The 26,948-nt window shown below is 41.4% G+C and overlaps 1 protein-coding gene across 3 annotated transcripts in view; it reads left to right on the top strand.

Moving 5' to 3' along the window:
- Window positions 1-26,948, top strand: part of PPP1R1C (protein phosphatase 1 regulatory inhibitor subunit 1C) — a 65,075-nt gene that overhangs the window by 20,130 nt on the left and 17,997 nt on the right. The window contains exons 5-7 of one of the 3 annotated variants that reach the window (XM_041124539.1): window positions 10,970-11,007; window positions 12,905-12,965; window positions 21,048-26,466. In XM_041124539.1, the coding sequence (XP_040980473.1) occupies window positions 10,970-11,007; window positions 12,905-12,965; window positions 21,048-21,055 (107 nt within the window). In that variant the 3' untranslated portion in view covers window positions 21,056-26,466. Of the gene's footprint in view, window positions 1-10,969; window positions 11,008-12,904; window positions 12,966-21,047; window positions 26,467-26,948 lie in introns of those variants that run through there. The other 2 variants (XM_030016847.1, XM_041124540.1) reach the window with 2 other exon arrangements.

Raw genomic sequence — 26,948 nt, 5'->3', positions numbered from 1 at the left:
GAATTTTCCCTTTAAAGAATTGTGATCCACAAGATTTTTGATCCAGATCAACATTGGGTTTTTACTGTCTGTTTTTGAAATACAGTAAGTAGATAGCAGGGCTGTAATTGTTTAGAAATGTGCTTTCAAGCCTCCTAAAATGCTGACGCTAGTGTGTGACTTGGGCTTTAATGTGTACAGCATATCCTGTAGGAGGGTGTGGAACAGTTAATTCCACAGGAATCTCAGCGACATGTTTCTGATTGTGACAGTACAGATGGAGATGTATAAAACAAAACCCAGGGCCCTTTCTGTCTCTAGTATGTAGTGAGGTTAGCAGAAATCCTGAAAAATGCCTTTGGAAATGACAGCTGACTTAGTCTGAGTTAACAATGATTGCTCTGTCTTTTCCATCCCACCTAGTTGTGCTGATGGTGAGAATGAGATTATGGAACCTTGTTTTGCTGATGCTTTGAAAGCTTAGAAAACCAAACAATGAATTCACAAAACTGGTATTTGCATCTTCTTTTTGTAAAAAGGATCGTAAACCCCAAGAAGTACTATTATTAGTAGCTCATTTGATTCATGCATAGGATGATACATGTATGGGAGGATCTTTATGCATGTGCATTCTAACCACAAGCAAGCTGTGAGCAGTTGGCCAGGACTAGCTTTACAACACATTCTTACTGAAATCCTTGAGGTATTATTCCAAAAGGAAGGAAACTGCAAAGGCAGCAATAATAATCACTGCCTAAGGAAGAGTTTTATTGTTTTGCATTTGTTTTCTTCTCCCCTAGCAAATGTCACTTTCCAGAATGTACAATACACAACTGTTCAGCTACAGGGGTTTTTTAATGGCTTTATGAGCTATAGCATGCTAAGAAACATTTTACTTTTTCAGTTTTGGCTGCTGCTGCTGGTTTTTATTTTAGAGCCTAGAATACTCCTACAGCTCACAACTGAAAAGGGAACTGCTCGCAGTGATAGCTATTGCAGCTGTAACTCCGATACAAAGATTGCAATCAGTGGGTCAATTCTGAGCCATTTTCCATCACAATTGATTCCTGCATATGAAGCTATTAGGAAATGGTTTAAATGTATATCAGGGGATCGACTAGTATTATATTTCTGGTAACCATGGATTTTTCTTCATGATCTTTGCCTCAGTTGTGTTTAGATCTTCAACCTCTTCAATATGTCATTTGAACATAAAGAAAGCAAGCAGCTGGAAAGTAACACATTACTAATACTATTCAGTATTACTGATGAATTCACAACTCTGGGTAACTGTCTTCTCAAGGTACTTAGCTTCCTTCTGTATTTGAAAATACTTAAGGAACATGTTAAGTCTTTTCGCAAACTAATACATTGTTATGACTGAGTTAATGGACAAAGTAATTGCTAGCTGTTTGGGAAGTTTTTGCGTACGTGCTTTGGTAACATTTGATAAAACAGTAGCCAGTATTTGCAAACGTTTAGTAGTCTGGCAGTATGCTTTTCTTGGGCACCTTCATTTCAGAGGCACGTTTCTGCTCTTCGAAGCTGTTTCTCTGAGTATTTGCTGGCAGTCACTCAGCAGCTCCGGCCCTCCTCTAACCTCTCAAAAGCTGTCTTCGTCTCCAGTGCCCTCCTATTTCCTTCATGCGAGTCTTTTCTTTCACTGTCAGGTTTCAGGCCAGGTGAGGTTGTGCTGTGAGTGTGGAAACTGCCCTTACTCCGTGCAGCAAAGATGTAATCTTTATTGACGGCTGCTTTTGTGTCAGAATAGACCCTGTGTCGATGTAACCTTACAATGCGGTGAGTTCTCCTACTACACAGTTGGACAAACTTTGAGACACCACATTGTGCTTTAGGTCTATTTTCCAGTCCTTGTCCTTTACCTTGTTCCATATCTCTGTGAAAGTCTATTTTTCCAAGGTCTTCTTGTCTTTCAGTTTGGGCCTCCAGCAACACCTGGGGCACCCAGAAATGCTGGCTGTCAGGTTCCCCTTCTGGCTCACATCAGAAAATCAGTGTCACCCTGGTTTACATTTTATTTGCTTCAAGAATAAGGGAACTTTTCTTATGTATATTTCAATCTAAAAGAGAGATTTGAATCATCCTACATAGATGTGCATAAAAGAGAGTCATATGTAGATCACCATATATCTTTTAAGCCTTACTTTGCACATTTTGAGACTTGAGTTTACCATCAACCTCCCCAATAGACCAAGGATTTTAATTTTCACATCACCAATCACAACAATTTTCTTCTGTTTGTCTCACTTATTTTTGCTTAGTTGAATGAATTAACCTGGGTCTTTCAAAGATGCAGTGAATATTAATGTGACTGTCATTACTTAGTTTAGATAATTCTTGACTAAGAAGCCAGTTTATGTATGGCTGAAGTTCTTTCCCAGTTGCACTAACTCTAGAACTAGTTAATTAAATAAGAAAGTAGTTTGCCTTTTTTCTCTTTTTTTCTTTTTTTTTTTTTTTTCTTTACCAAACTCATACTATATATCTGGGATAAAATCTTGACTGTCAAGTCAATGGCAAACTTTCCTGTTGCTTATGGCCTAATAAAGTCAGCGGTAAAATAATCTTCTGTCTTTCACTTCCCTCAAAAATTCTGTTTTGCCTGATTTGTTTTGCTGATGCAGACCATAGATTTGCCACAGTATTTGCCCTGGGAAGCCCTCCCCATATGTTGAACTTCTGTACTGGAGTCATTTTGTCTGGAGCACTGCTCAGCTCCCCTTAATGCCCAGCTGAGCCAGGCACTGACACTGACGGAACTCCTCTTTGCAGGAGGTCGGAGTGTAACAGGCAGCGCAGATTTGTGATTAGGCTTAACTTTGTTGTGCTGGAAGTGGAAAGAAGTACTTTGCTATTAAATAAATGGTGTTCTTTTGGAATGAGTTAATTTAAGGGAGCTCTGAAGCAAAATAGAGATAGACCCTGACCTGGAGCTTCTGCGCACAGGGACACCCTGTGCTCTTACCAGAGGTTCCTCCCAGCTCTGATGCCATCAGTCCACACTGGGGACCTGCAAGTTATAAGAAAAGTTTAGCTCGGGGTCATTCCTGGTAATCTAGTAAGAGATTTATATTGGGTCCAGAAAATGTCTCATCTGAGAGATCAAAAGAAGAAAAAGACTTTTACTTACTTCTTCCTGGTTCCTCTTATTTAGTCAGTTGTTCTTTGAAAGCCATCTCCATTTCCTTCACCAAAGAGGAGTTTGTGCCGCTTAGAAAGCAATTAGAAGAAAGCAACTTCGAGCCTACTATTGTTTGTGTTGTGATTTAAAGTCAATCTTTACATTAGTTATCCAAACAGAATGTTTACTTCAAGTGTATTTCTCCCTGGGTTGATTACTTTCCCTGGGAAGATCTGCCAAGTCTGTAATTGTCCCCATATGATGGATGAGGGACTTCATGTCAGGAAGTTCTGCTCCACGCTCCTCGCTTAGCTGACCTTCTCATGGAGCAGGGCTACAGAGCAGGGTCTCTTGTCTATGAAGAAAAGAAACTTCTGCATGGAAGGGTTTTTTCATGACAGGTTTTTCCATGAAGCCTGTTTTGTGTTCTGTCATTCAAAGCCAGGACAGTATCAGAAAAAGCCTTACAGAGCTGGCAGCAGCTTGAAGACCATAGAGTCAGGCAGCAGTGTAACTCCAAGGAGGCAGACAGAACAACTCAGTCCTTATTAATAAGAAGGGAGAAAATAAAGAATTAAATTTGAATTCTCTTCCAACGTATATTTTGAGAAGCTATATTTGATTTATGGGACTTATTTAGAATTTGGTTTATATTTATATTTAACAGGTATCATAGGGAGAGAGAATGAAAGTTGAAAATAAAATACTTAAGAGAGGGATGATTTTTTGTGCTTGTTGTAATACTGCATGACTGGTCTGTGGTAAGGCTGCAGACCTGATTCATCGCTGTTATATTCTAGTTTAATGCCAGTGAAACTAGACTGATTTCCATGAGTCTGGCATGAAACTGGAATAACAAGGTGGTGAATCAGGCACTACAATTCCCTTCTGAGATTTGTGTGATGTAAACAAATACATTTAGATTCACATTTGAGGTTTGTAATGTCTCCAGTTTCTTCCAAACCAGATTATGGTCTCAGAATGTAAGTTGTAAAGAAATTTTTATCTGTGTAATTTATGAAAGGCGGTTTTATTTTATATTCTTACGGCTGTGCAGTTGAAAGTGGGTCCTTCAATACTGTCTGTATGATGTTCAGAAATATAGATGCTGTTTGGATCAGATGCTGTTGTGTGTGTTGGGAGGAAAAAGATAATCGTTCTTTTCCTTTGGAAGTCGACTTTGAGCACCATGAGCAAGGATTTGGTCTAACAAAGGAGATTGCTGCCCAATATAAATGGGCTAATTTACCTGGAAAGAAAATTTTAAATGTCCAAACAGCTGCTTCATCCAGCCTGTGGCATTTTAGTGAACTAAAAAGGGCTGGTTCCAGTCCGGAGCTAGTTGGGAGAAGCTACCCTATGATCTCTGAGCCAGAGTGGTGAGATGTCTCTCGGTGATGGTGCTGTCAGGGTAACGTGGGACCTTTCCCACGCTACATACCTTAACTGCAAACACCTGATAGAATAAGCATGCAAATATTTGTGTATATAGCAAATTCTTCTCTCCCCTAAGTTTTTATTAATATTTCCTATACAAATCATGTTATTAGTGTTCCCTAAAGGGCCAGGCAGTAATTCAGATGCTGATTAGTGTGTGAGATGCAGCAGAACCGCAATGTATGCACTCTCTTGTCAGCACTTGACTGAGGAGGGGAGCAGACCCTCCAGCTACATTTGCCGCAGCAGCTGGGATACTGGAGTTTAATGAGGTGCTTTTGCAATATGAAGATTTTCAGAAACATATACTCACGCCAGGAGGGCTTACCAGAATATTTTTTTGTAATTAAATGTAATTACATCTATACCCGTAGTCAAGTTTTCACTGATAGATGCAGGCAAATAAAAACCAGCAAGCAAAAGTCAAACTATTAACTACATAAGCATTTTTTATGTTTGTCTTTCTGGAGTTTTTTTCCTTTTCTTACCTCAGTGGTTTAGTAAAAAGTGATGAGATGCTAGCTCATCTGGCAATGTGTAGTTAGAACTCTGGCAAAAGCAAAGCATTAAGTATTTTTTGATCTTGCTTTGTCTTCTGGGGGGAAGCAAAAGTAGTTTTGATAGCAGAAAACCCAAATAATATTACGCCAGTCAATTTCTAAATCAGAGTTCAATGAGCTTGTTTTATAAATGCCAATGGCAAATACAAATGGCAGCAGTAAAACACCAGTGAGGCAAGCTGGTAAATTTAAAAAAATCCTTATTTTACTGATAAAGAAATCAAAATGCGAAATGACTGAAACCAAATTTTCAGAAAATTTCAGGTTTGCCTGCCACTAAGTGGCAGCAGAATGAAGAATTATTTGGGAAATTATCCATTTCTTTTCTTAGTTCCTAAAATTGTGTGGGTCTGTGCCATTTAAATGTAAGGCTTTGAAACTGGTGATCTGCCTTGTTGCACCTTTAGCCCACAGCAAAGCTTGGAGCAGAGCTCTGCCGCCCGCTGCCCAAGCACACAAGCATCCCCCAACCCTGCAGCAGGAGGAGAGAGCCACCCTCCTCTTCATCACAGGAGATGACTACGTGGAGCCAGCGCCAGGAAAATTACTTTCCTTTTCCAACTGTATGTCATCATCAAGCACATTGATCAGAAGTCAGCAATTGGTTCATTTCTTTCACGTTTTTTGAGACAGAAAGCTTTGCTCATAGACATAGTACTGTTTGGCCATGGAGACATTTCATCAAAAATAATGAAATGAAACTGACTGAAGTACTTCATAGCATCATTATTATCTGATTTGTCTCTAGCTTGGGGTGTCCTGCACTAAAGTTTGCATGTGAAAGGCTGGATCCATGCTTCTGTTCATCTACTTTGCTCTCTCCAGAGGCACAGTTTATACAAGGGTAGGGGCAGGATTATAGGAAGGCTCCAGACTGACACTGACATTGTGTCCTTAAAGTCTCTCTTCATGCTCATTTATTTCAGATTCAAACCATTCTTGTTTAAATCATTCTTTAACTAAAACCTGTTACAGGCATGCGGCTCATGGGCTATTTCTACTGTTTGAGCAATTAAAGACTATCGTGTTTATTATTTTTAAGAGAAAATTTAGACACTGTGACAAAAACTAATCAAATCCAAAGCCCTATCAGTGCCCTGTGACTTTCATCTGAAACTTCTCAGCTTTTCTTTCCCAAGGAAAATTCCAAACTCTCTACAAGAAGTTTTCTCCAACAATTATACCAGCCTCTTGCTGAGTTTCTTTTGTGTAAAAGCTGGCCTCTCTGACCTGTTCTGTTGCTCCAGTGCCTGACTGAAACCCTACAGAAAAGGCTTTTATTTGCTCTTGCCAAGGGGAAAGAAAGCAGGGTACTTAGCTGGATGAGATAAGCCTTTGCCGGATGACTCCAATGCAGAGCCCATGGGTGATATCAGAGGCCAAGTCTTTTAAAATAGGTCACCTCTTGCCCTGCATAGCTGCTCCAAGTGCATTAACATTATCCAGTGGGAGAAGAGAGGCAGATGAATTTTGATCTTACTCTAAAATGACCACAAGGCTTCCCCCAGAATGGTCATGCTCTTTGCACAACGGTGGAGATTCACAGAAAAAGTGACCAGCAACATCAAGCAGTTGTCATCCTGGCTATAACCAGCCTCCTTCCACTCATTTCTTTTCTGACCTCATATAATGACACCTTTGGGGTAGCCCAGCTTATTATGTCAGCTTGGGTGGGTGGATCTGCTAATAAACATTCAAAAGAGCTCTGCTAACAAAAGCATTTGGGAGGCAAATCCCTTGGTGTTTCTTTCTCCGTATTTCAGCAATATAGGTGGGCCAAATCTTGCAGGTTTCCCTGCAAGTGGGTGAGATTTTGCCCTGGGTAAAGACTAAAGCTTAGAGCTCTAATGCTGAAAGGAGCTCTGTGCAGGTAGATGGACTTTCAGAAGTGTCTCTCCTTGAAGAACTAAGGCTTCATTTCAGAAAGTCTGTGTACATATCTGGACTGATGGAAATATCCTTTAGACTGAACCTTTCATTGATGAACATGACCATTTCTCTTCCTGAGGACACTGATTAAAGCCTGAAATCCTGTTTATTTGCCAGGTGCTAGTCCAGTCTACATGAGGTAAGGGTCCCACTAGCCTCGGAAATGATCCACCTAGCACAGGGGAAAGTCCTCAACTGCTTTTTCCTCAGCACTGGTGTAAAAAAAACTCTAAACAAAGTTCCAATCTTATTTTTACATACCTCAACTTTCCAGTAACTTGGGTATGTACAAACCTCTTCTCAGCTCTTCATATGACTTCTATTATACCACTTTAAAACAAAAACACAAAAACTGTGAAGAAATTACTTGAGTAATTAGATTCCTGTTAGCTAATTAGAGCAGCCAAGAATAAGTTAAACTGGAAAAATGCCATATGTTCAGATTTGGAGTATAATACAGCTGTATTGTGTTCTGTAAGCGATGTTATGGTCTGTCAGGGAAGAAAATGAGGCATCATTAAAAAGTCTCCTTCCCTCCTGGCCCCCAAAAGAGACCAAATCTCTAGGGAGAAGTTATCTACTGAGAGCTTGGGTTTTGTTTCATATAAGAGAGCAATAGCCAATCACTTGAATTCTCCATGATATATTTGCCTAGTTATAAACATGATAAGGAAATTTCTCGTTCTGTATAACTAGGCTTTTTTTGTGAGCAGAGTCCTGACTGCACAGTAGTCAATGGGAACTGAAGGATGTTGAGAAACCAGGGATTTTCTTCTCTCCTGTGAATCAAGTGATATCACAGTCTGATATTTGTGATTTAGTTTCCGATTATTTCCTGACCCCTCTCAAAAGGAATTTATGATCAAAGAGTTCAGTAAAGAAATTTAGCTTATAATTGTCAATGGATTTGAGAGGGATTTGAGGGTGGGAAATGTGTGGCTTGTTTGACTTCTGTAGGAGGGTATATCTGATTTGCCATAGCTAAATGATAATGTTCTTTTTTACCTTGTAAATTCCATTCTCATCATAAATCTTGTTGTCACAGAGATTTTCTATGTGGAATATCTTGATGCCAGAACTGACCTGTTGTAGTGAGAGCATCGATTCGTACATGTATTGACTCTCATAAGGACACTTTCTTACTAAGACTGTTATAAGAACATGCTTTCATTAATTTATTTAGACTGCTGTCAAGGCATTATAAGTTACACTAGAAAAATACTATTTGTCCACGGAAGACTGTTCACACAAGTATTAATGTAATCCTTCACATAGACCAATATAGCTCTATGTATTTCCCCTGGCAGAGAGCTCTTGACTGAACTCCAGCCCACACTGCACTCCAGCTCTGCTCTGCCACCACTAAATTCCCCCTTTTACTTCTGCTACAACCACACTGTCCCTGTCTCTCATTACTACCTCAGCTGCACACAAGCACTTATATTTCCCTTCCATGTCCCTCTTGCCTTTCGTCTTTTCCTCATCCTCTACAGAAAGAGTTTTTGTATATTTTCTACTCTCTGCCTCAGTCTATGGCACTCAGGGATCTCAGCTTCCCTCGTTCCCATTCCTTGTCACCTCTCCTTAAAAATGTATACTCTCCATTGTGTCTTATCCATCAAAATGCCTGTCAAAAATAAGCATGCAATTGTCTTTCTGTCCTCAAAAATAAATGCATGCCAAAATGTACCAGTGACCAAACTGCATCTCCAAGCAGCTCTACCTTTCCCTTCATCTCACAACTGACTTGAAACACTTTATGTCCTCAGGTTTGTCTCTTTTGCTCCTTTAGGTTAATTTTTCATCTCTGTTTACTGGATTTGAAAAACTGCTTGTTTATGTAATTTTGTAAGTAATTTTTAAATTTCCACGTTGTCTGATGCTATTCATTGGCACAATTTGCCCTGTGGATATGAATGATTTCTCTAACTCCATACAGGACCAGTTCTTGTTCCCAAAGTTGCCTGTCATATAAGTGCTGCTGGGTGAAAGGAAAGGCTAGAAACATTCCAGTTCTGGTAGGTTTAATGTTACCCTACTAAGAACACTAAGTGTGCAAGCCCAAAGGGTTAGAGTTGTGCACATCCTTAGGAACAAGACCTGGGACCCGACAAAGCTGCTGGTTGCAGTTTTTGTTGCTCATGCAAGCTTCAGCCTGGGTTTACAGAACTTATTTTTAACCTGGGCAAGTTTAGAGTTTCAGGAAGCAATGGGACATAGCTTACTTTTCATTGTTCTCTGCTGAAAATTCCTGATTCATTCAAATTTCAGCCTCCAAACTAAATCCAGGATCCTGAACTAAAAAAAAAAAAAAAAAAAAAAAAATCCAAAGTTGAATCATTAAAGTTCATGTCTGTTTGATATACAACTAATAAGAAAAAGATTACAAGCACATAAATAATCACCCATTTAGCCAGCTTAACTTCACACCCCAAAGTGCTTTACAAAGACAAATAGACATTGCTATACTTAAATAGGCACTGCTATACTTATTTAAAGGTAGGGAAGTCAAGGAAGAGATTAGTCACCTTACCAAAGTTCATACAAATGTCGATGGCAGGAACTGGCCTCCTGATTGCCCCGTCTAATTCTGTATCTGTGGGACCATGCTTTAGTAATCATCAGCACTGCTTTCAACTACATTTTTTAACCTCAAATATGAGTTGTTTGAATGTCTTTCATATAAAGGTAATGGGAAATATATACATTGAAAAAATCCAGTAAGTCAATTAACATTTGCAAGTTGCACAGATACAACAGTAAAGAATACGATAGAAAATGCAATCCATCTGCCTGGACTGGCTCTTCCTCTCACACACAGCACACCACAAGCAGCCAATATCTAGAGAATGAGTTAGATATAAAGTGATATTGCCCAGACCTAATTCTTCCCTCAGACATACATTTACACATCTGCCACACCTCAGCAGAAATTGCACAGTGGTATCTGCAAGTGGAAAATCTTAGAAGGGGCGTTGGTACAGTGATAGATTGATGTCTCTGTTTTTAATGGCATTTTATTTTAGAGCTCCAAACTACTGTGCACCGAAGATCCTACATGATCTTTGTCAAATATTTGGGAAATCATCATCAGAAGACAGACACTTTCTGGCCATTAACCACATCAAGACAACAGTAGAAAAATAATTTAATCTCACGCAAAAACTGGTTAAGTGCAATACTTAGGAAGATCCTTGACCCGCCTCTGCTTCATACGATTTTACTTACTTGTTCAGACAGGTTCTCAAAGATGCTTTTTCTTCATTAGAAATCTCTAGTATTGACCATTTCTGGCATGCCTATAGTCCAAAACAAATTAAAGCAACAAAAGTAAGCAGTTCCAGGAAAAAATTCAGTCCAGTAATGTCATGAAACTTTTAAGATGAAAGATTAGTCTTTGTTAAGCTTTGGTTTGCTAACTTTACATATTACTCTTAGGTGCTCTTCAGTACCAGTGTTGGTATATTAACACCTTAGCCGAGGTGAGGTTCTTATTATTATTTGAGTCTAGCAGAGCCCTTCATGAGTTTGCTGCACACCGTTTGGCAACAAAGCCTTTTCTGACCATAGAAGAAAGAGCAGTGCCTGGGCAAAACAGCCACGTATCCGATGGCCACCGCTGAGCACAGAGCCCTGCTGCGAGCCTGGCCAAAGGACCTGCTGCTAAAGGCACTCCATCGCTTGCTGTTAATTCACAGACAAAAAATGAGAGTTAAGTGCTTTAACCGTAGTGCTTATGTCTAAATGCTAATCAGGGCCTCTGGTTTTCCGAGACACACAAAAGAGAAAGAAAAGCTGTAAATTAGAAGGGTAATTTCTTATTTACAATAGTGCTGTAGGGTTCAGGGCAAAGTCGCAAGGGTTGGCACTGAGGAGCGCTCCTGTACTAACTTTTCTCTTTCCGTATCTCTTCTTCCTCTAGAAAAAGATGAGAAGAGAACAAATATCTCACAGGCAGAGGTAAGTGAGATCTTTTTTTTTTTTAAAACATATTTATCATCAAAATAGGTCTGTTGGTAAAAACCCTTTGAAATTCACTGATTCATCCTGGTTAATATATTTATTTACATTATCACGCTATCTTCAGTAACGCAGCCTTTTAAGAACAACCGCTTTCAAACCAGGGCTGTGTAAACTACGTTGTGTCTCAGCTCTGCCGGCTCTTCCTTCTCCCTGTAGCAGGGAAGTGAGAGAGGCAAGTTTCCCCTCTGCCTCGCTGCCATGCCCTGGCAAATAATAGCAAACCCGGCCCAAGGGGACCCTGCCAGGTCACCTCATCCAGCATCGCTTTGGGTCTGCAGGTCGCTGCTGGTCTACAAAAGCATTGCAAACTCCTCTCTCCTCTTCCCGTCACTTGCCAAGCCCACAGCAGGCAGCGCATTGATGTTGTTTGCACAAGAGTTAAGTCGGCTCCTCCGATCTCATTTTCTAACCTCCCCTTGCCTAGCTCCCGCAATTCCCTGATCTCTTTCTCCTTCACCCATCGCTCAGAGCAGCAGGCAGTGCTTTAAATAGCAGTAGGAGGTATTGATTGGTTCAAATTTGGACTCAAATACAGACTTATAAAGATTTACTGGGGCGAGGATCAACAACCTATCCCACAGTGTTTATAAATAGCTTTCTCTTTCAAAAGAAGACAACCTTTAATTTATAAATGTTATCATTCCATCCATTGCGATAAGGTAAGGTAAGGTAATAGGATTGGCCATACTTGTGTGAAAGTGGTTTTCTTAAGAGCTGCCTCAAATGTTCCTTGAAGAAATAGATCTGACGAAAATTCACAGACTATATACCAGTCAAAGTACTCAGGGAAAAGGTATTTTTTCCAAATATTTGGGAAAAGTCAACATCGTTATGACCAAATAAAACTAGAAATTGATTAGATGAGAAAAAATAAAGCTTGCCTATGCACAGCTGTTTTTTAACTTTTTTCTTAGGAATGTGATAGGGTGCTTATGTCTTCAAAAGCTAGCTATGTGTGTGACCTTATGTAGTTTTATTATCCTTTGTATATGGACATATTCCAAGTTGGTATAATATGGACATCAATTTAACCGCTTTCATTTTGCAAAAGTTGCTCTGCTTTAGCACTCGAATATATTCCAGTTAGTTTTTGCCAAATATACATTGGTATAATTATACTGCTATTACTCTCTGTGTAATTTTACTACCGTTATTTTGGAATAATTTATTTTTTGTCCATAGATGTGATTTTGTGGCCATAAAAAGTTTAACCATGTCTAAATATATGACTTAAATGAGGCCCAGTTAAAGGCTCAGTAGTGGGTTGCTGAAATTATTATTTTTTATTTTAGGAGTAATACAACACATTGAAGTGCAGGGGGGAGGGATCTTCCATTTATTTATGTAAAAAATGATACATTAATAGTTTCGGTACTACCTTACCTATACATCTCAATCTTCATTACACTGTAATTAATTGGAATATTGGTTAATGTAAAACTTGCAACTATTTTAACAGATGTGAACCTTTATTTGCCTTATGAGAATCATTTACATAGACTGTTAAAAGCACAGGCTGTCTTAATTTTATGCTTAACAATATTTTTTTAGAGCGAAGGATTCTTTTCAGTAGTATTGGGTCTGTTTTGCCTGGGAGCCATAAAGGTTGTCCGTTAAACACGTATTTTGTCTATCTAATCTTAGTTTTCCCTGTATTCATAAAAGCCCGGGAGCTGGCATCGGATTAATACTTATCATTTTCTTAGAAACTTCTCGGATCGCTGGGTGCGCCCTCTGGAAGCAGCTGTGGGGCAAGACCCGGAGCTGCCACGACCAGAAAACTCTCCCGGTGCCCGTCTCTTACTGCCTCTCTCTGTGTTTTGTCCCTCCCCAGTCCCAGAGTGCCTCTCCCAAGCAAAGGAAGCAGAGCGTCTTCACCCCGCCTGCCCTCAAAGGTACTGTGCAGGTACTGGCTCTGCCCCGGCAGGGCGCGCGCCCCTCGCGCCGTGGCCCTGCGCCTTCTCTCCCAGAGGGAACGCTGGGGCGTGAGCCACGGCTCTCTGCCCACGAGCAGCACAGCTGTGAAAGGTTCGTGCTTAGCCGTCGCTGGTTCCACACGCTGAACTATCTGGCGTTGACTATCTGCTGATACCCGCCATCTATTTATTCTTACCACAGAATCTTCCAGCAGTGGCAATTTTTTGGGGTTTTTTTTTTTAAGTCCTGGTACTTTTATTAGTTTGATATAACCGATAATTCAATGCCAAACTTCGAAGAGAACTCCTTGAATACCTAAGTTTTATCAGTGCTGGTCCCGTACAGCTCTGTGTTTCTTATTTCAACCACTCCCATATACTCTGCCTCCCTTGCCAGGCAGCTGTGAAAAGGAGAATAGCCAAAATTGTGGGCTGGGTGCCTGGTCATAGGAAGCGTGAAGCCTTTCTTGTGAAGATAAGGAGAAATGAGAAATCTTAGTAAATGTTTAAAGGGCTTACGTGCTTTTCAGGAATGAACGTAAAAGCAGTGGGAATATTAGCTGGGATCAGAACAGCTACATTTAGGCCTGGTTTCTCAAATGACTCTGAACAGAGTTTGACTTGATGGTTCTTGCAGTGAAGCAAGATCTATAATGATTCACCAGCACTTACGACTGACACTTGTCAGTGCAGGATTATTTTCAGCCTGCAGACCAAAGGCTATCCTGCCAGGTGTCTCTTGATAGATAATGAATATCCTCAATTTCCATTCCTTCTGCTTAACACAATTTATTACCTGGCAAAAAAAGGTAGGATATCTGATTTACTGTGTGAAATACTGCTGCTGCTGCTGCTAGGTGTCGTGGTTTAACCCCAGCCAGCAACTAAGCACCACGCAGCCACTCACTCACTCCCCCCGCACCCAGTGGGGTGGGGGAGAAAATCGGGAAAAAGAAGCAAAACCCGTGGGTTGAGATAAGAACGGTTTAATAGAACAGAAAAGAAGAAACTAGTAATGATAATGATAACACTAATAAAATGACAGCAGCAATAATGAAAGGATTGGAATGTACAAATGATGTACAGCGCAATTGCTCACCACCCGCCGACCGGCACCCAGCTAGTCCCCCAGCAGCGATTCCCCGCCCCCCACTCCCCCCAGTTCCTATACTGGATGGGACGTCCCATGGTATGGAATACCCTGCTGGCCAGTTTGGGTCAGCTGCCCTGGCTGTGTCCTGTGCCAACTTCTTGTGCCCCTCCAGCTTTCTCGCTGGCTGGGCATGAGAAGCTGAAAAATCCTTGACATTAGTCTAAACACTACTAGCAGCAACTGAAAACATCAGTGTTATCAACATTCTTCACATACTGAACTCAAAACATAGCACCGTACCAGCTACTAGGAAGACAGTTAACTCTATCCCAGCTGAAACTAGGACACTAGGTAATTTACCATATCAGCCAGTTCTATGTATCTCATTCTGTAGCTTCAGTTCTCTAGTACCTGTCTTAGCAACAGTTAAAACATCACTCAGGTGCCACACAAGACTTACTATCTGTTTGTCAAAATGGGCTAAAGTTTGTGTACTGGATGTTAGAAATAATCTTATTACAGTCAATTATAATAATTTGTGGAAGGAAGAAGCTTTGCATGGGTAGCAATGATACCTATTGATCTCAGTGCTGTATTATTTTGCTGTAGAAGCCTAAACTAAATACTGTGCAAACCAAGTGCTCTGTAAAACAGGTCCTTGTATCTCCTCTCAAGGACTGCAGCCTACTCAGCGTTACCTTTAATACCCTGCTGAGACTTGGGGAAGTACCTGCCATAGTTTGCTTCTACATCAACTTAATTCCCAGGGAACAGTAGGAAAGTATGTGATTCAAGACAGATCACAACTAACCTGAAATATGTTGTAAACAGAACAAGCAAAGCACAAAATGCCTCTCCTCGATAACTTAACATCCTAAACTACACAGTATTCCCAGGTACACAGGTGGACACCTGGAGGTTGATAACCCTTCCTGTAAACACGCTGGATTGCTCCAGATTTACCGTACTGGAACTGCCATAAATACTGTCCTTTTTATTTAAAAGTTACTTAAAGTAGAAAATTCATTATTCCTTCCTCTACATTGTTACAAAAACATGAATGTTATTTTGTTCAGATTAAGAGGATTAGGAGGCAAACATGTAGCAATGTGAAATACACAATGCTATGAAAGCATTACTGAGAAATACAGAGGGTTTGTAATGATTTAAATTATTCTAGCTTTACAGCAGTTGAAGATAGCAATATTCAGCAGTATTTTCAGCATAACAAGCTTCATAATTGCACATTATTCCCACAGCTTTGCATATGTTTATTTCCTGTAGGCTGTTTCTCTCTCAGTATATTCACAATATGGTTGGTATTCAATATACAGTAAAGAATGAGATTCTGGATGCTGAACCTCTCTCCTTTACACCTCCTTTGGCTGCTCTGTATCCTCCGGGGTTGTTATTAATGGAAGGTGGGATAGACTGTAATCCAGTACCTTACATTCAAAGATGGAGATAATAAATCTCCGAAAAATGGAACTCGTAGTGGAAAAGAGGGACAAACATTTTCATTTGTTAATTTCTCTGCCATTTTAGTAGTTCTTAGCTGCTCTTAACTCAAAGTTCCCAGAAATAAGCCAAGCTCGCAGGTGGGTGTAGAGCCTGGAAGCCGAGACAGCAGCCACGTGCGGAGAGCCGTGGGAGAGACGAGGGGCCGTGGCACGAGCTTTGCTCTGTGCCTGCAGCAGAGAGGTGGTCAAGAGAAACTGCGGAGAGAGTCATGCTTCAGCCTGACTCCAAATCTCCAAGTAGCTCTTGAGATTATTATTTCTTCTTTGAACTGAAAACGTTTTTGCTGCACTTCTTGCAAGTTCCTTGAAATCATTGCAAAACTGTGTGAGAGAAAGGTTGCTGGTTTCAAGAATTCATGGCTAAGCAAGAGAGAAAGCAAGAGGAAATGAACTTGCGTGTTGTGATTACAAACAAAATAGGAAATTGTTAACATGGTTAAAAGGAGCAGAAGCAACATCAGACAATAGTGATGACTAGTTACAGTACGAGGACTATAGTACATGTTACATGGAATATGTGAAAATATATGAAATAAATGAAAGTGTAGTACTGATGAGGTTTTACTGTCATGGTAAATATATGGAGATCAGCTGCTTAGTTAAATGTGGGCATATTTTTCCCCTCCGCCATAGCAGTCACCTAAACTGAAAGACAATGTTGTTATCTGTCTAAGATCGCCCCCAAATATTTTGCTTCCATCCTTACAATGGCTTGCTTTAGCTCGAGGCGGGTCTGTAGTTGCTGCAGCAAGCTGTAGCAACCTGTGCGCCTGCAGAGCCAGTGTCATGTTATGGTGCAACAGGCAGGTTCTTATTAGTATATATTTGTGTGTACTTTGGCTCCTGCTCTTATTTTCCTAATTGAAAATGCACCAGAGTCCCTACAGACAGAGCAAATAGCTGACTCATCTCAGAGCATTGTTCTTTTTACTGGAATACAGTGTGCTGGAAAAATCAATGTGAGAGCTATTGATTTAAGTGGTAATCTGGAGAGTGAATCAGACAGCGAACCAGATAACAGCTCAGTGCAGTGTTCTTGTTAGTATTATATTACCAAACCTAATGGATGTCAAAGAGGTTTTCCATTTTGCTTTCAAAAATATTTCTTTTTCTAACCCTGCTACACTAGTGTTTGTTAATTCCACGCTCTTATGTAGCATGCAATGTTGGCGAAAGTCGGTATCTGAAGATTGCAGCAAATTAATCCATCGTATTTTCAGTATGTTGTGATTTACCCCTTGTCACATTGTTTTCTAGGTATAGCAGCACTCGTAACTGAGGTTTCATCACTTTTACTTCCCGTGTTTGTGTCACTTTTTTCTTCTCTTACTCTTTGCCTTTTATGTCTGAACTTCAAATTCTCTTATCCTTCTATAACTTCCAATGCTCTAATATGCTAATCTTGAATCTCCATCGCTTTCTTTTGTTTTAAGCTCTTTTTCTTCATGTGCAGAGGTTGGCTTGAACCTCCCTATGAAAAACAGCATAAAACCAACCAGAGTAAGGTTTCTCAATTTGAAAAGTCACCAGTTTTACATAGGGCAATCTTTCCCAGTCAATTCTCATTGCTTAAAGCCTGTTTCTCCTATTTACTAATCTGGTCCTCGTTCTGTATGACAAAAACAAGAAGAGTCCTTTGGTCCTTTTCCTCTGTATCAAAGTAGATATCTGACTGGTTTAGCACAAATATCCATCCATCCATCCATCCACAAATAGCATCTTTAGAGACATCTTCATTATTCTGGTCAATGGATTGGAGGAGCCCCTAGAAGTCTTGCTGGATTCTAACCCTGTTCCCCTCACACTCACCAGACAAGTCTAAAATGGGACGATAACCCTCCCAGGTAGAGAGAAACCAAGTGGAAGGCAGCTTGGACTGCCAAGGCAGGAGCAGATTGCATTTATCATAGGTAATGGTGCTTCCTTGGCATCTCATTACCATTAAAATCAAAAGAGCACATTTGAGTCTCAGAGCTACAACTGCAAGTTTCCATCCCAAGGCATACTTGGTACCGAGGCAGGTTTCCTTTTACCTAGATAGTCACATTTTGTTTGGTATCTCAGCTCATCCTTGAAAGGAAACTCAGGCTGAAGTGACGGGAAGCAAGGTTTACAAAGACAAACAGAAGACAGCCTGAGCTGTTCCCAAACCTGCATTGCTCCCTAGAGCTCCCAAGTCTCCACATTACCTACCAGCTATTGCTATTAATACTAGCAGCTATTTAAATACCATCAAGGTCTCTCCCATGTGAAGGAAGTGCACATTCCTCAGGGATTTGAGGTTTCATTAACAGTCAGTCTACTGGTGTGGGTGTGCTAGAGGTCAGGGAAATAGGAAACCTTCACTCAGCCTAGTTCACCCTGCAGGAGGCTATTTAGATCAGCATCAAGATCCTACTAATTTCAGCGGGCTTTAAAGAAAGTTCTTGCAGCTTTCTGTGTTCACTGGACCACCTTTGCAACTAGCTGCCATCAAATCATAATTAAAGTCTTTCCCCCCAGAGGTGAAAGGTACATTTGACTGTTTTCCCTCTCAGCCTTTTGGGAAATACATCCTTTAAATTCCCCTCTTAATGTATTTTTCTTTGCACAGAAACAAAGACTTTTTCTTGAGCTAGGCCCCAGCTACAACATTTGAAATGGGATTAAATCTGTGTTGTTATAAATCTAAGGAACATTCAAAGACATCATTTTGGTTTGACTCATTAAAACAGCCAGGACTCACTGGCTGTTCCCAAAGTGTTCAGACTCAGGGATTTGATACATGCATAATTCTAGTATTTACAATGATGGTTGATATTAAATGAGCTCTTTCTAGCTTCTGCCATGAATTTCAGATGCTCAGCTTGTTTAGTGCCTGCTTGTTCTTCTCTCCAAAGGAAACAACATGCAGAATAAATGATTAAAATCGTGATGTCCCTCCTGAAATATGTAATTTATTAGAAGCAATTAGTACAGTATGTGGCCCTCATCCAAATTTGTAACCCCTTAGGCCAGCTTGATGGTGTCTGATGCATCTCATTACTTTGTGACTGAAGGTTAACAAGGAACATGGATAGAGTCTGGAGACATAAAGAATTATTGTTAGTGTGATAAGCTCTGAGTTTGGAGCCCACGAGAATCATCACGGAACAAAAATCTCAGGCTAAATTTACTTCAAGTGGCAGAGGAATGAAGTTTGTAAGTCTTAAGCAGTGACTACAGAAACTCGTATCGTTTTACAGGCTGCCCTCTTATATGGCAAACTCTGTGAAGAGCTTCTAGCATTAACTAAGCACATCAGCATAAGAACAAGAAACATAGTATTATACTAGAAAGAAAAATACTGTGTCTTTATGTGACTTCTGCTTCATACACTGGCTTAAAATTTTCATTTTTAGGAAATTAATATTAGCCACAATATAACAGATCTCACATAGTTTTCTGAACATCAAGCCCAGGTTTGTGAAAATTCACAGACTGATCTGGTGCTCAGTCAGACTTTTCTTATGTGGGTAAGTCACTTTGGCTCAGGGTATTACATTTTCCCAATCTCTCCAAGAACAACCTTTTTTTTTTTTCTAACGTGATTGTGCTGCATATGAGCCATGAGGCCAGAGAAGGAGATGGTTTTCAACTATCCTCTCAGGCCTGAATGTGTATTTCAGACCTCCTTGCTTTTCCGGTGGGCTAATGGGCTGTGATAAATACTGGGTGGATGGCTAGGACTGCTCCACAAAAGCAGGCACCGTCCAGTAGCTGAAGCAATCCCTGAGGTTGGGGCCAAGTGCTCCTCTAATCCCCCAGCAGAGCTGCAGTTCTTCTGGAGCAGCATCTTTTCTTTAGCCTGGTGACACCCATTCCTCAATCCATTCCTTTTAGGGAGAAGATCTAGCTCAATATGTTGTTTCGTGGGTACAGAAGGCAAAGCTCTGCCTCATTATTTGTGTGCACTGCTCTTGTTTGTTCATGTGTTGTGATGTGACAAAGTGCCATCAGTGCATTTAGTTTCATGGGTGGAAGTCCCACAACTGCCCCAACCTCCTGAAGCACTGGGAAAAGAAATTCATGCTGCAGTCTTGTATCATTACACTTTTTCCTTTTGCCTAACCAGGTCACAAAAGACAGATGCAGCTTTGGTTTCAAAACAAATTCTTCGCTTCATTTATATACTGTTCTTGCCCATATCTTAGACTGCACCTTGATGCAACCGCACCACTTAATGTAGTATGTCCTTGAACAAATTTCCTGGCTATCTTTTCCAAAATGCTACCTTCCAATGCTTGGTCTCTTTTTCTCACTCTCTACCCTCCTCTCTCCTTCCTCAAACTTGTACAGTAGTATGATGACAGTAGCTACAATTTTAAAAAAATGGAGGTAAATTAATTAGTGAATCACTGAGTTGGTGAATGGGATACATTAGATTGCTGCCATCTCAAGTTCAGTTGGCTGCCACCGTTCTGCTACTGCCCAAAAAGTTGGCAGACTCTGCCATAGTCTGTATTTAATTTCTCACTGCTGGCAGCTTTGAATACGTTTCATTTCACACAGCTGGTGGCTTCTGCTTCAAAATGGCTCTGGCCTTGGCTGCAATAAATACCACAGTACCTTCAGAGAGACTGAGGTGTTCAGTGGAGACTAAGCTTGACATCTGTTCTACAGCAAAACTGGGATGTTTGTTTTATAACTTGTCATCTGCCACTACTACCTGGCGTGTGAAAAAGAAAAGATTGCGCCGAGCACTAATATCAGTCCCTAAATTACCACATGTGGTTCAAGGGCCTGATCCAACATGGACTGAAGTCTAGGGGAGTATTTCCACTGACTTCATTTGGTTGAGCGTGAAGTCCACATATCTGATAGCTCTTCCTAATCTTCATGCAATGAATGCTAAACTGGCCTCTTTTTAAGGGTACGACTTCATTTTTATGATGGAAGGGTAATCTTACAAATGTCTGTGAAACAGCATTTATGACTTGAAAATAGTATTATTAAGCATTGTTGTACTAAATATAGAGCAGTGTAAACATCATAGTATTATTAATTGCTTCTAAGCAGTAACACATGACATTAAAAAGTCAACCTCTTAAGAGATAACAACATAAAATATTATAGAAAGAGAATGTGGGAGACTTGGTACTTATTTTAAAATATAGAGTAGAAAGCCCAGGAAAAGCAACATGTGTTGTTCTGGTTCCTTTATATCACAAGATGTATTTATAGTGAAATTCCAAAGATTTTGGCAGTGTTGTGCTCTGAATTGAAACAGCTTTTGAAGAAAAGATAATATTTTTGTAGGAGAAGTCGTAAGGTTCTTATGAAGCCAGTCATTTGGCAGGGCATTAAATTTTATTTCCTGGCTTTAGCTGTATGTTCTAGGCTGGAGGTTAACAACAAGCCACATGGCAGACACTGACTCCAGCAAGTCCTATTGTAATAAATAATAATCGCCCCTTTGTTTCACCTCAGGGATGTAAAATCCTGAATTTGATCCCAAGCAAGATGATGGAATGAAGACCTAGATTACATGTCGCTGCTCCTGTTCAGCGTTTGACATCTCCCGGGCTCCTGGGCAGGAGCCGCAGGATTGTGCATACAGTGGGGGCAAGTGTCAGGTCAATTTGTCAGGTCCTCACCCCTCCTCAGCTCCGTGCCACGAATCAGCCCCACTGGGAAGAGCGCGCTCCTCCTACAGCACTGCCGGCGGCTCTGGCTTGTGGGGAGACAGTGGAGGAGCTTGCTCAATTTATATTGGCGTCTTCTGGAGGTAGAGATAGGTACAGTGTATAAATATAGAGGTACCTCTCCAAGTAGTATTTTTCTAAAAAACCTCCATATTATGGGGGCTCATGTCTCATTGAATTTACCTTTAAATGAAAAGCCTTCCCTGCATTTGTATCTAGCTGCGTATTTCTCCAGTTCCTCTATGTCTCTTAATGTCTCCTCTCCACAAAGTCAGATTTCTTTTATAAAAATCTCCACCGCCAAAAGGCAAAACTGTCAAAAGACAGCATGACAAGCTACAGGCAAGCCCAAGGTTAATAGTGAATTTGTACAACATGAATGGCACCACCATGCATCGAGCAGTGCCTGATAGAGCAAAATCATCCCACGACCTTACAGCTAAGACTCCATCAACCGTGCTGGTCCTTATGAGCAGGTGTAAGTAGGTGCAGGCTCGCAGCCCGTCAGCAGAGCTCCCACCACCTGTACTCACTTCTCCTGGGATCAGGGCTGGGAGGTTTGAAAAATGCAACGATTTCCTTGAGACTGGCTCCTGCCCACAAGCTGCTCTTCCAGGGGCAGTAGCTTACCATTAGTTATTTTTCTTTCTACCATTAGGTTTCACTCTGACCCAAGTAAATGTCCAAGTAGTATGTTAGCTTTGTGATATCTCTGTCTCTGAACAATGTGGTCCTTATTTCTGTGGTTAGGCTAAGGGAAACCTTGATTCTGATTCTTAGGGACCATCTGTGTTGGGTTTCTTGTGGTGGGGATGTTGTCTGGGTTTTTTTTTATGATTTGATTTTTTTTCCTTTTGAAGTGGATGCCTGTTAGTCTGAATATATTGAAAAGCAAAAATTTTCTAAAGGCAGCCATGTGGTTCTCCTCCCCTCCATAATTTCTCCCTTCCTTCACCCCTTGGGATGCAACATTGCCCAGTTTAGCAGGAACACAGAGTTCCCAAAACCATCTACCAGAGCTTTGGCATGGCGACAAGAACATGAGCAGCCTGAAGATTTCAACCACATCCTTTCAGGCCCGCAGCTAGGACTGAACACTCGCATGAATTATGTGTGTGAATGTGACCAGAAAAACACAGGAAATACTGCAGCAAGCATATGGATCTGAAAAGGGATTCATTATCCTGTGAGCTGCACAGTCCAGAAGGATGTTGTTTAAAAAGCTCTCATCTGGTGTAGCTGCTAATTTTTCTTGAAACAGTGGGAGGATTTTTCAGGTTTTTCAGCGCTCACCCAACCTGTGAACCAGTGCTATTCCATGGGTCTTACATAGCCAGAGGAGATCAGCAGCAGGGTCTGAGCAATCAGAGCAATGAGCAATGTATTTTTAAGAATACATTTAAAGGAATTGTGGGATCTCATGACTGCTCAGAAGCAAAAAACAAACCTAAAATATTTGCCGTGATTCTCCCAGCTCAGGGTGTACCTTAGTGCATATGTTGCACACACAGCAAGAAGTATATGTAAACATGCATCTGGTAAATGCTGGAAATGGTGCAGTTTTGTGGGCTACCTACACCCTGCAGTGGCATCTTTCCAGGTGACAGGGGCACAGGACACACCAGGGTTGCACCTGTACCTGGAGAGCAGCTGGTAAGGCATAGGAAACCCATGCACATCTACCCAGCTTAGCTGGGACTGTGTCCAGTTTGAGACATTAGACTCAAGAAGGGTGAGGCCAGTTAAATGGAGAGCAGTGACAAGTGGAGTCAGTGAAACACCGCTGAAGAGAGGGGCTGAATGACGGTGGGTGGCAGAGCAAGTGGTTGGCTGTATCCCAGAATACGAGAGTAGGCACAGGCTAGCCATCCCCTCCAGAGGCAAAGGGAGGCCACAGGTTTTGCCTTTTCTTTCAGGAATGAGGAGAAATTATGTAAATTCAGCTCTCAGTCTCCTTGCAATTCCCAAGAAAACTGAGTTATTAAAAAAAAAAAAAAAGTCAAGGGGATTTTTGGCATGCAAGCTCCCCCTGGTGACAGGTAGGTGTAGTTCCTTAGCACTAGTTCGGGTGAATTACTAAATGGCGAGAACAGAGGAGTGGAATCATATTAAAGTCTGACTGCAATTCATAATTTCCAGCTAAAATCTGTAATGTTACTACATTTCACCTGCATGCCAGAGGTTTTCCTCAAATCCCTGCAGTCTTTAGAGCCTGACTTTTCTTCAAACTCACTCTTAGTGAGATCAAAAGAATTACAGAACCTATGACTGATATGAAAGTGTCTAAACCTTTAGAGAAGAGTCTATCTTTTCTGTTCTTTGTCTATATTTTTCACAATGAAATTGAGTAAAAGTATTCTTGCTTGTGCTTTCCAGAAAAATTGAGAGCAATTCTTGTTTTCAGGCTCTGACTGAGAATATGAGCGCCAGATAGTGTGCTTCCTTGGTGTAATTACATTCTGGCTGTACTGGATGCTGGCTCTGGGGTATTTTCATGCCTTAGGCAAACCAGAAGAGGCAGGTTTCTCGCAAGCTCAAGTCACTCACACAATAAAGAGTCACTGAAGATTTTTGCCCCTGATGTTTTGCTGCCCATGGCAACTGCAAAGTGAGACTGGTTGTACCTACTGTAATGCAAATAGTTTACAGTGATTGCATTTTATGTTGAATAACTGATTTCTTAACATTGGCTTTTAATTTGCCAGCAATCAAAAAAACGGAAATATAAGAATTTGGTGGGGTTTCATTTGTCAATAAGCTTAATGAGTTAAAATAAAAATATTTGAAATTTAAAGTATTAAGAAAGACGTCAAAATAAACCTTTCACTGTTTTCATCTTCTCTTTTCTCCTCTCCCAAAAGATCAGTGCAGAGACACTGTCCCAGACCCCTTCTGATGTCTAAGCTAGGACTTTGGTTTTGCTGAATTTGTGTAACAGAGAAGCACCCTGGTTGTGCATAGGCATTACGTACTAAATTATTTTGTGTTTCTTTTAGGGGTGGGAAAACCCACCTGTATTATTGCGCAAAACACCATAAATTGCTATGTTTTGCTTCGTCTCCCTCGATTCAAGGGATTTGTACCCTTACTCTGTGAAAATTGTTCCTTGCAGCAAAGCCATGCTGTTCTCTGTCTCCCATCGAAGTCTCTGTGGTCGGGCCATTTTGGAGAACCGTTCTCCACTAGATAGATGCTTCTGATCCAGTGTTGGGCGGGAAAGGGTCACTGTTTTCCCAGATGCTGGGGGGGGAAGAGTCCCCCTTCCCACTCGTGCCCTGACCAGCACGTGTGAGTGAGCACAGCTCAGCCCCTGCTTAGGACTAACAGAGGTACTTCCTCCCTCCCCTTGTGCTGGCTGCAGCAGCGGGACTTAACAGATCACCACCCAGCTCTTAAGGGTTAAAAGCATCAGCCTGCATCTGGATGGACTTTCCAGCAGGAGCCCCGGCTGCTGGGTAAACTGCACCTGCTGGTTTGCTCCTGCTTTGCTGCTGGTTCACTGCCTGGTTGCTGCTGAGGCAGCCCAGCTCCCTGGGGCCAAGGTCCCCTTGCCCCCCGTGCCCCCAGCACCCTGCCAGGCTGCCTGCCTGGCCGGTGGACAAGGCCACCTCGCTGCCCAGGCTGGTGTCCCACCTCGGTTTCGGGTTGGTGAGGACCCCACGTAAGCCTGGGGGCTCTGGCAGTTGCTGTGTGCTTGCAGGACCTCATGGTGTTTATTCCCCAGCTTCGAAATCAAATCTCAGCCCCCTCAAGCAGCTGTACCAACCTACGGGGAGCTGAGCTATCCCTGCTCCTTCAGAGCAGCCTGGTGTGTCTGAGAGGATTTCAGCACAGGAAAATATTTGCATAGTCTCAGACTTGATCAGGAAGTTAAGTAGGTAGAAATGATGAGAGACCACGTGGGGTGTTTCAGTTACTCAGTCTGAAGAGCCATAGTTGGGCACAAGGTCATATTTAAAACCTACAAGCCTGTTATATGAGAGAAACGAACAAGATATGCTTTTCTTGTCCTAAGAGTGTATTTTTTAGGAGAACAAGGTAGACAGTCAAGTTGCAAAATGCTCAGCAGTGTAAGGTCCCACAGCTACATCTGCACAAGAGCGTGCTTCTCTCCTGAGGCCAGCTGGCTCCACACAGCTCACATCCATGCCGCAGACCCTCTTATGCTCCCAAATCATGGGGGTCATCCAAAATACCCAGTTGAAATGATCTCTGACCTGTGCCTAAACCAGGCTGGGAATTTTCTGGGCGAGAGCTAGTTGGCACAGACAAACTGGGGACCTGGCTAATGGTTGATCAGTGCAGCCAGAGTAGGTCAATGCCCAGAGCTGCCTCCTGGCACTCTAGTATGTTTTTTAGCTGCAGCTTACAAGACTTGGGTTCTCAGGGGCCAGCATGCATTCCGGAGTTAGGAGCATGGATTCTTTGAAAAAGCCTATGTTGAACACTAGGAACAGTACTGACAATTAGGGAAATCTATCTGCAATCCACACTGCCTCTTCTACACAGTTACCTTCCAGACTAGAGATGCAATTTCATGTGTAAATACAGTTATGTCTTATGAAGCAGTAATGACAGGCACAATTCCCTTGGCTACACTTCTCTGTGCTAGAAAATGAGGAGCTTGTATGTAATGAGAGGACAAGAGTCAATTGGCACAAGCTGAAATACAGGAAATTCACCTTAAATGTAAGAAAAAGCTTTTTTTTTTTTTTCTGTGACAGTGGTCAAACAGTGGAACAAGTTGCCTAGAAAGCTTGAAGAGTCTCCATCCCTGGAGATACTCAAAATCTGACTGCATACAGGCCTAGGCAACCTGCTCCAGCTGAATTTGTGCTGAGCAGGGGTTTGGACTAGACAATCCCTGGAGGTCCCTTCCAACCTCAGAAATTCTGTGATTCAATAGCTGTTTTACTTACTGTTTATGAAATGTAAACTTTTCATAACACAGTAATGACAAGCACAGTGAAAACTTCATCCCACAGCTGCCTATATCAGTATTCCACTTTTCGGTCCAATGGATGACATCTTACTTTGTGGCAGTACGTTCCCTATTTTGGTAAGAGCGCTCTCTAAATGTCAGTTTGTCTGGGCGATACTGTGTCTCAGGAAAATGTCTCAGAACCAAAACTTAGGATTAGGGTAGGCTGCAAGCCCCAAACAAGTCAGCTCTTAACATGATAAAAACCTCTCCAGCACCAGGGGGTGTTAATGAAACCAGAAGAGGGACTGGCTCTGACCTTCCAGAACTACTCCGCTGCTCCTAGGCGGTGAAGCTGACTTGATTCGTAACTCATCTCTTAGGCTTTGCTTTGGTTAGCATGAAATGCCTGCTGCAGAGGGAGAGGGGAAGGATTCAAGCCATTTTCAGTTTCAGTCTTCTGAAATGGATCCCAGCTGCTTGAGATGATCTCAGCAGCTCACAGGCACTGAGGTGGTAAAAACTGAAGAGGCTCATTCTTCCTGACAGATTCCTGCTTGGATGTAAGGACTACAGCTACAGTATCTGTAATATGAAGAAAATGGTAATTGCTTGCTATTCATATGCCACCCATGAAGCTACTGCGATGGGGATAATTTAATGTAAACACTGACCTATCAATCACTCATTTAATCATTACAATGTTTTTGTAATTTTGAAGGTGTTTATAAAATACTTAAAAGAAGAGTTCATTTCAACGTTCAC

This window comes from Aquila chrysaetos, chromosome 6, assembly GCF_900496995.4.
Source record: "Aquila chrysaetos chrysaetos chromosome 6, bAquChr1.4, whole genome shotgun sequence".
NCBI lineage: Eukaryota > Metazoa > Chordata > Aves > Accipitriformes > Accipitridae > Aquila > Aquila chrysaetos.
Note: the sequence above shows the minus strand (reverse complement) of the source record. Positions and strands in the feature narration are given on the sequence as shown.